The sequence below is a fragment of the Barbus barbus genome, assembly GCF_936440315.1.
Source record: "Barbus barbus genome assembly, chromosome: 42".
NCBI classification, from domain to species: Eukaryota; Metazoa; Chordata; class Actinopteri; order Cypriniformes; family Cyprinidae; genus Barbus; species Barbus barbus.
In genome coordinates, this window is record NC_136720.1 from 12,784,840 (window position 1) to 12,795,249 (window position 10,410).

General features: G+C 36.1%; 1 protein-coding gene across 1 annotated transcript; it reads left to right on the top strand.

Annotated features, from left to right (window-relative positions):
* The first annotated feature begins 1,782 nt into the window (after window positions 1–1,782).
* On the top strand, window positions 1,783–9,672 carry LOC306861691 (serine/threonine-protein kinase 38-like). The gene is made up of 14 exons (XM_079404094.1): window positions 1,783–1,975; window positions 3,142–3,281; window positions 3,408–3,459; window positions 3,717–3,839; window positions 4,524–4,607; window positions 4,708–4,831; window positions 5,008–5,162; window positions 5,308–5,410; window positions 6,186–6,247; window positions 6,322–6,439; window positions 6,570–6,693; window positions 6,900–6,995; window positions 7,183–7,274; window positions 8,223–9,672. Exons 2-14 carry the CDS (start codon window positions 3,148–3,150, stop codon window positions 8,348–8,350), a joined length of 1,395 nt encoding a protein of 464 aa, XP_079260220.1. The 5' UTR covers window positions 1,783–1,975; window positions 3,142–3,147; the 3' UTR covers window positions 8,351–9,672.
* Window positions 9,673–10,410: the final 738 nt, after the last annotated feature.

A 10,410-nucleotide genomic window follows, 5' to 3' on the forward strand; every position in this document is an offset into this window, starting at 1 on the left:
CTCTGCGCTCACCCGTCGATGACAGAGGACCTGTTAAACTCCCAAGGGAATCCCTTATAGTGCACAATCTCAACTCAGCATGTATTATTAGCAATAACATGAGTTGACTAGACTAGAACACATTATTTTTCTACAGTGCAAAGTCTTCGACATCAGTTATATGTAGCGTTACTCATTAAATTTTAAAGTTTGTGAATTTTTTTTAACAGTTCTGGGCTTTGTCTGAACCAACTGCAAAACCGTGGTTGAAAAATCAGTGTTATCAATGAGGATGGAGGGAAATGAGACCTAGACAAGGATGAACAGCGGCTGAGCTTCACTGAACTGTGACATTACAGAGGAGAATTTATGACCGGTAGCTGTATGTGACTGTACCTCTAATATAAAGCAGAAGAAAAGTGCACAGTCTATTGGTGTGTGTGAACAGGAACAGTTAGCATGGCTTTTCATATCTTTCTCTTGACACCGGAGGTGATCTATGGACTAAAAATGACCATTAGGACATGAAAACGAGGTTGTTATGGGAATTTGAAGATGTCTTGTATTTACTTTTGATTTTAGTTGTCTGTCCTGCAACTTGCTCAGAATTGTTTTTTAACAATTATTATAACTATGCATTATTAATACAACAGATTATAAATCTCTGTCAGGATAAATGACAAAAATGTGTCATGTTTACTTACATTAAATATGTTGTAATTTGTGTTTTCGCTCAGGTATTATTATGTGGTTATTTTTTTCAAATGCTAATGTTAATGACACTGTGAATATTGCATTACAGGAATCCATGTGTCTTACTGTACACCTAAAACTTAATTTTGAAATGCTTTTGATTAAAAAGGTGAACATCAGTGATCTATGCTGAAATAAAGAAAGAACCATGTATTTTCTGGTGAAGTATTTTCTTATGTTAAATCCTGAGGTACTAAATCTCATTTGAATATATATTCTAAATATTAGATATATTAATAGTAATTATATGAATATAATATAAAATATATCTATTTTTTTTAAAGAAGTGCATTTATTTGATCAAAAATACAGTAATATGACATGATCAGAATTTAAAAAAGATATATATTTTAACGTAATTTGTTCTTGTGATGGCAAATCTGTATTTTCAGTAGTCTTACTCCAGTCTTTAGTGTTGCTTTATAAATCATTCTAATATGCTGATTTGGTGGGCAGTTATTATCATTTATTATTGGTGCTCAATTATCAATAATGGTTCTTATTATGAAAGTGTTGAAAAATTTTTTTGCTGCTTAATATTTATTAATAAATTTTTAAATAATTTATTTTTTCAAAACAATTGTTTATGACATTTTTTTAAGTATTATGTTTTCTATTTTAATATATTTTAAATATTTGACTTTTCAGCAGTCACTACTTCAGTCTTCAGTGTCACATGATCCTTTAGAAATCATTTTGATTTGGTGCTCAATTATTATTCTTATTATTAATTTTTGCTGCTTAATATTTTGTGGAAATCATGACTTTTTTTACTTTCAAAATTACATAATGACATTATTATTATTATATCTGGGGAAAAAACGATATTTTAAAAATGTATAAAACATTTAGATAAATAGAAATACACTAAATGACTAAAGGGGGGGAAAAATGTATAAATTAAACAGCTTTGCTTGGTCTGAAGGGGTTATTAAATGGGCTATTTTGTCCATGTATATTATTCTTATTTATTCTATTGTAGTATTATTCTTTCTTGCCAACTTTTATTTTGGCAAAATGTCATGGTCGGTCAGGGACTCTTGGTTTGTCAGAGAGAGCGCGCGTGGGGAGGTGGATCAGATTCAGCGCAGCGCTCAACAAACATCAGCCTCACACGAGAATAAACATATGAGGGATCACTGATCCGCCTGCTCAACTGACGGCCATTCACTTGGCTTTATTTCATCCTTACTTTGATCCTCGGCTGTCCGGCAAACTGTCTAATCTGGAGGAGGACGGGGAGGTGAGAATTTAGAAATATGATGGTGATATTGTAAATCACCAGCTTTATGCAGGCTCACGCTCATAATATACGATCCAGAAGCAGATGTCTGACGACTAAACAAACAATCGCAGTATTGGTTATATATCACCTATCCGTTTCTGATAAGCGAGGCTGATTTCAGTCTTCAGTGTATATGACCGTGTCGCTGTGATCTGTGTGGGGTGTCCAGGTTAATGCATCTGTTTTTATAAACCTGTCAAACTGCATGTCACGTCCGCAAGGTCACGCACGTTTTCCCGCATTCATTTGAACATCAGTGACCGCAGCATGAGCAGGTGCAGGAGCCTTCCCTGTTCCAGAGCGGGTAGCCTACATTTTACAAACAAACAATGCTAATTAAGAAACATGACGTGAACATGGCTGCTGTTATACTGAAAATTGCTCGGCTACGATTCGGCTCTTAGGCACAAAACTGCAAGTATTTGATATTCAGAACAACAACACTTTTACTTCCGTGACACTGCTTTTAAGACACTTTCAAAAACGAAATTAATCTCGAGTAATTTGCTTTTCTGGCAAAAATTGGTCAATTAGTGGGTATAATTCTTCTCTGCCAACGAAAACGCTATATAAACCCCCCCAAACCGTCAGGTTTAGCGTGTATACAAGCAGACTAAACACCGGCCTGGAATTCCGTATGTGAATGGAACGGAGCGACAGAATAGAATTCTTCATCCGACTCAAAGCGTTCTGAAATCACCACTTTCGAACTCTACTCCGGGTTCATTAATTACCCACTCCAACCAGTCATTAATTAACTATTTGGCCGTTTTATTATTATTATTATTTACAACAGTGTTATTTTAGTACCATTCCATTATATTTTTTACTTAGTTTTTTTTATAGATATGTCTATATAGGTTTTTTTTTAATGACTGTAATTTCAGTTTTAGTTGTTTTGGTTCATCAGAACTGGAAAAAAACATTCCCTTGAACGTTTAAATAATAGTTGAAATAAAAATATTTTGATTAATAAATTGATTATTGCTGTAATTATTAAAATTTTTCATATACACATGTAGATATATTGCACATATGGTTTGTTTGGTAGTAAGGCTTTTTGATGGAGTTGCATTCATTTGTATTCAGCGAGCTCTGCTTTGCAAATGATTTTCCTGTTCCAGACTAGCATGGCCATGACGGGAGGCATGGCAGCGCCACTCCCGATGAGCAACCATACACGTGAGAGAGTCACGGTGGCCAAACTCACGCTGGAGCACTTCTACAGCACCCTGCTCACCCAGCACGAGGAGCGGGAGATGAGGTAACCCACTACACCTGTTTTTCCTAACAGCATCAGTCAACGTATCATTTCAGTCAAGTATTATTAGAGTAGAATAAAGCTGATTTGTTGTGGCTGGTCATGATGCAGCGGTTCCCTCTGTTTTAGGCAGAAGAAGCTGGAGAAGGTGATGGATGAGGAGGGTTTACCTGATGAAGAGGTGAGAAGATATACTGACCCTAGAGCTATTGATTCTGGAATTATATTCTAAACGACTACCTGAGTTAATCATCACAGATGTGTCAACAAAAAACCTGTTTTGCTTATCTGCGTAGTGGTTTGAATAGGACTCAGACTGTGTGCTTTGTGCTTAGTACTCTGCTTTGAGTACGCCAGTGATGCTTCATGTACGCCCAAAAGAGTATTGTTGCATTTGATTCAAAATGTTTTCCTGAGTAGTTTGCATTTTTGTTGTAGAAGAGTATGAGGCGCTCTCTGCACGCTCGTAAGGAGACCGAGTTTTTGCGGCTCAAGAGGACCCGCCTTGGTCTCGATGACTTTGAGTCCCTCAAAGTGATCGGGAGAGGAGCATTTGGAGAGGTGTGTCTATAGACGTCTACCGTTTTACCAGCTGAAATGAAAGCTCATAAATGATCGTTATGAAATAACACTTCCTCGTGGAGACCTGACTCACAATTGATTGTAATAGAGTTTGACATTAACAACACAATACTCTAATAATATACATAGACCTGTTTATAGGGATTTGTCAGTATTCAATAAACTATAAGTATGTTTATAATAGGATTAGGAAAAGAGGATTACCTTTTCCATGAAGTTGTCTAGTTATACAGTTCTCTGGGATCTGAAAAAGGCATTGTGTGTTTGTAACAGTGATATTTTTGTATTATTTATGTACTAATATATATATATATATATATATACACACACACACAAATTCTAGTTTGTTTTAATAATTTTTTTTTTATTTCTAAATATTTTTTCAATTTTAATATTGATTTTAGTCATTTTAGTACAACTTATTTCAGTTAGTTTTCAAAGCAACATTTCAATATTTTTTGTTTTAATTATTATTATTTTTTACATTTTTAGTTTTAGTCAGCAATAAAAACACTTGTACTTGTACTCATCCTCATCGACTTTTCTTTGCTTTTTTTGGAGGAACTGGAAGGATTTTGATGTCACTGTAAAGAAAACTTAACTTACATTTCATTGAAAATCTTAGTCGGTTCTCCAGAACTCCTCATTTTGTGCTGCATTTAGGTCCGCCTGGTTCAGAAAAAGGACACTGGTCACATTTATGCCATGAAGATCCTCAGGAAAGCAGACATGTTAGAGAAAGAACAGGTATGGACTTGATTTAATTCAGCCATCTCAGATAGTCACCTGTCTGTCATACCATTCCACTGATAATATCTCTCCTCACCTGTATTCCTCCCTGGGGCAGGTGGCTCATATCCGGGCCGAGAGAGATATCCTGGTGGAGGCTGATGGCGCCTGGGTAGTAAAGATGTTCTACAGCTTTCAAGATAAACGCAATCTCTATCTCATCATGGAGTTTCTGCCTGGAGGTGAAGACAGATGTATAAAATGTCATATGTTCTTTACTGATGTAGCAGTTAGGGATTTAGACCTGGAAAAGGCAGTCTGCTCGTGGCAGCACTATGGAAAGTCCTATTTTTAGAGCAGCTGCCCAGAGGCCGTAACGTGTGTGTGTGTGTGTGTGTGTGTGTGTATGTGTGTTCAGGAGATATGATGACTCTGCTGATGAAGAAAGACACTCTGTCGGAAGAAGCTACACAGTTCTATATTGCAGAGACGGTCCTGGCCATTGACTCCATTCACCAGCTGGGTTTCATTCACAGAGACATCAAACCTGACAACCTGCTGCTCGACTTACGGGTGGGAATTCACCGTTGTCTCTTATTTACTCGCACACAAACAATATAACATGGTCACTGTGTTCAACGGAGATTAATAGGTTTGTGGAAGGCTATTGTACACTATGAAACTGAACACCTCATAACATACTGTCTTTGTTTTGTAGGGCCATGTCAAACTGTCTGACTTTGGCCTCTGCACAGGCTTGAAGAAGGCCCATCGGACTGAATTTTACAGGAACCTCACGCACAACCCTCCCAGTGACTTCTGTGAGTAACCCACGTCCACAGATTACACAGAAACAATACACATCCAAATTGTTGTAAAATACAAATATTTACAATGAGACAAAACAGCAAAAAAAATCAAGGTTTTATTTGAATTCCATTTTTGAAGAACCAGGATTTGAGAAAACCTTGTATTAAAGTGAGATTTGTAAACCTGGGAAAGTCATGGAAATTAACAAAATCTTATAATTCCATGTGTATTTTTATAATGAATATAGATTTTTCTAGTTACGCCAAGTTTTAAAATATTTTATTAGGTAGAAATTGTGTAAATGGTATTTAAAAAAAAAATCATTTTCCTTAATCCTTATTCAGTAAATCACAAACTACTGGAAAAATCATACCGTAGTGATTGAGAACCACTACTGTAACATCCTAGTCCAAGTTGAAAAACGTCTTGTTCAAAACTTCTGCAACTTTCTCACATTTATACATCTGCATGCAGAACATTTTTATTCCCAGTCATATTGACGAAATAGGATAGAATTACCAATAAGGAAAAATGTGGCAAGCTCAGCAAGTCCTGTGCAGTTTTAGCTGTGTGTAGCACCTACTGCTCTGCATATCCATATGAAGAATCACAAATATAGAAGTGATTTCTTGATGATTAATTTCAGCAGGGTCCCTGATAATTTCAGTTTGACTATGGTGCAGACTACTTCACTGATGCTTTAAGTGATCCTGTAGGCAAAACTTAAATATTAAAAAAACTGTACGGCCCTAATTAACCATATTTGCTCTGTTTCCACCTCCTTAGCCTTCCAAAACATGAATTCAAAACGGAAAGCAGAAACGTGGAAGAAGAACCGAAGACAGCTGGTAGGAGAATATTTCTTTGTTACAAGACAGAAATTTCCTGGTAGTATCAGTGGTTCCATTCCTTTCATACACAGGCATATTCAACCGTCGGGACACCAGACTATATCGCCCCTGAGGTATTCATGCAGACGGGCTACAACAAGCTGTGTGACTGGTGGTCTCTTGGAGTGATAATGTACGAGATGTTGATAGGTTAGTAATTTCAGATACTAAACACTAAGTAAACGGGTCATATCAGGCCAGTCCTTTCTTTTTGTAAAAGCCTTTTACTGTAGCCTTTTCCTGTGCTAAAGCAGGTGTTTGTTTTGTTTTCCTGTTCCAGGCTACCCACCCTTCTGTTCCGAGACGCCACAGGAAACTTACAGGAAGGTCATGAACTGGCGAGAAACGCTAATTTTCCCCCCTGAAGTCCCCATTTCAGAGAGAGCAAAGGACTTGATCCTTAGGTCAGAAATATTTCCATATATGTAACACAAACTGTATAGAAGAAAGGAGTCGATTTACAATTCGAAAACAAAACACCCCTGGGCTTTTGAGGTTAAAGTGATTGTTTCCCTCCAGTAAAGAGTGCCACCGCTTTCAAAAACTAGCTTTTCATTGCTTGAGATCATTTGAAATTTGATCTGACCAAACTGTTTGACTATGTTTTCAGGTATTGCGCAGATGCAGAAAACAGGATTGGATCAGGAAGTGTGGATGAAATCAAATCTCACCAGTTCTTTGAGTCTGTGGACTGGGAGCATATCAGGTACTTCTGCACACACACTTTTCTGTGTTCCTTGCGTCATCAGAAGTGCAAAATCACTGTTTATAAATGGTACAAATAAAATGTTTGTCTTGGCAACGTTAATGTAATCAAGCCTTTTGTGTGCATGATCATAGAGAACCATTGTTTGAAGTTGATAACGGAAATTGAACTGTTTACCTTCTCTCAGAGAGAGACCTGCTGCTATTTCCATTGACATCAAGAGCATCGATGATACGTCCAACTTTGATGACTTTCCAGAGTCAGACATTCTACAGCCAGGTACTGTAAACTGTTTTTTATAATCAACTAAAATTTACAGACATACTGTACATAAACAAAAACATTCACATCGAAATGATTTTGAATTGGCATCAAATTTGTGCGTCTCCAGGTCTTTTCACACCAATAATGATAAAAATAACAATTAATAAATAACCATAGCAAAACAAAATAACTATATTAGTGTCCATACCACTGGACAATACCATGGTTATTTGGTTGCATTAAAGTCAGATACCTTCTGATTTGCTGTCAACAATTTTATCGTTCATGTGATCATTCCTCTGCTATTATTATTAAATTATTCGCTATTTTTATTCGCTATTTTTTTATTTCATGTCATGAACATTTTTATTTTCGCTATTTAGAATTAAATTAGAATGATTTTTAAAACTATTATATTACACAATATTACTTTTATAGTTTTCATCCTTTGTGTGAACGGGCCTTTAGACTTATTCATTGTCCCATACAGCCAAGTTCAGTTATTAAGTTTGCTTAATCCATTTAAGTTATGGTTTCTTTCAGATATTTGCTGTTTTCCAGTTTTTAGAAAAATGGTTTAGGATATACGAGTAACATAAGATACAAATAAAGTCATATTTAAATATATAAATATTATATATTACATGCTTAGTCCTGTAAAACGTAATGATTTATTAAGTAGTGAATGACTTATAATACATTTTATAGACTAAAATGTATCCATAACTTTAGTGCTCAGGGATAAAGCATCTTGAAACTGTTCTCTTGATGTATGAAGTCTACCTGAGAAGAGGCCCATTATCTGTTGTCTATGACCTTTAGACACAATACAGAGCATCTGCAATGGATATAACACTTCTTTTACAATACACTCATATATGAACAAATGCAACCTATAAATAACTATATATATTTCATGTCAATATTTGTTGTTCTGTCTCTCCTCCTCACCTCTCATTTCAGTGACAAATGTAACAGAACCAGACTTCAAGTCCAAGGACTGGGTTTTCCTTAACTATACCTACAAACGCTTTGAGGGATTGACACAGCGTGGCACCATCCCCACTTACATGAAGGCGGGCAAGGCGTGAAACTGGCACTGATGGTCTGGAAGAGAAGGATTAGAATGTAAATGACAATTCAAGAAAAGCTTATGCACTGCCGCTTTGAGCTACGCAGTAGACCTGTTCTCAGAGGAGTCCCTGGTGACGATAAAAAGGAAAATGGGGGGGGGCATAATAATTATATGGCCAAACATGGAGAGACTCTCTTGTCCTGCTGCTTAGCTAAAAGGAGACACAAATGTTTTCCAAATGCTCTTCAACACTGGATCAAACAGGGTCACAGATAAAAAAGGAAAGCAGATACATCACTGAAGCCTTACGTTCAGAAAACAGAGGATGTTTTAACCTCGAACCTCTTAGTTGACAAAACTGCAATAAAGTTAATTTATCTGTCATTTTTAAGCTTCTTTCCCCCAGGAAGTTGAGAATCTGTATAAACCCAAATGAAACATGTACACTGTTAGACACACTGTATGATGTAGTTAACTACCTGATGCTGAATATTTCCCACAAGTGTATTTTTTTTTTAATGTTTTAATGCAACCTACCTAGAAGAAACTTGAAGAAGAGGAGTTTTGGTTTCTGTTTATGTCACTGCCAGTGAGCAGCCAGCCCTCCGCTCCCTGTTCCTGTGCATTTCATCCACACAGTGATGTAGTTGATTCATTTTTGTTTGATTGTGAGCGTTGTTAACCTATGCAACCATTTTTGTAGTTCTATTGTAACACATGCAAGATGTAGCTTCAGTCAGTGGTTTTAAAGGGAAGATAAATAATGCTAAAAACTTGCCCTCCTTTATGTAATAATTCAGTTTTAGAAATCTACAGGGTTTAGAAATGAAAATAATCATCTGAATTCCAAGAACATTTTAGCATATTATCGGCAAAATTAACTTAAGATGATCAAAGCTCTAAACAAATAACAACTACATAATGGAGAACACAAATTGGTAAGTGAACTTCCAGTGTACGGCTGTTAAAGTTTGGGTGTTTTTGTATATGGAGGATGAGACATCACAGCCAGTAAAATGTTATTTGAGGATATTTAGTGACTGGACACCTGTGCATGACTACAAGTACTGGCCAGGCTGAAAAGAGAGCAAATGCTGTAGCTTATGTGTAAAAGATTGGTGCTGGGGGGTTTTACTTAATCACTTTTGTTGCTTTGTTAAATGTTTACTTGGTGTAAAAATGTTAAAGCAGGAAATAAATGTTAAGAATATGAAAAGTTGTCAGCTGTAATTGGCTGAGCATGGACCCAATTTATACAAATCAATTGGAAGTCAAGCACCCTCTCTAGTGGTGGTTTTTATAACTACAATTTAACAATAAAGCGCTAATTAGCACATTAAATTTCGGAGTTTAAGAAAATTTACTTTTTCAATAGTTTACTCAATGCCACTTTTTTAAAAAACGGTCAGGCTCTTTGAAAACGTTTAACCAAGTGATTTATTTTAATATATGTTAGATTTAATAATTTAAATATATAAATAGATCGATATTTTTCTCAATTATGAATATACAATTTCAATTATAATATAAATGCAATTAGAAAATGATATGAACAATTCCTCATACATTTACACTTCATTCTGTATATCAAAAGAGTGATTCTGATTGGCTCTGCTGTATTTTGGATCCGCCTTCGTGCTCATCTGGCAGATCTTTTGTAAACACCGCAAGTAATGTCGGGATCAGCAGACCGACGGACTTTCGTTTCATTTCGACTCGAATGTCATCGATAGTGATGTTTTTTGAAGTCACGGGGTCAGATCATTTCTAACTCCTAAAGTTCAGATCTACCGACTCGTTTTAAAGAACCGGCTCAAACGAACGATTCGTTTTAAAGAACCGGTTCAAACGAACGATTCGATCTAGCAGTACTAGATTTCTAATGATGTTTAGCATACTGTCGATGTTCAGCACGTCGATAAACTGGAGCGACTCGTAAGATTTAATATGCAATATCTCTAAATCCAGTGTGTTTAGCAAGAAAGTTTATGCCATTAAATTAAAGCAGGCCATTTCCTCAATCTCAGGTCTAGTGGACTTTCTGCTAAATCTGTGCAGGACAAATAACACACATGT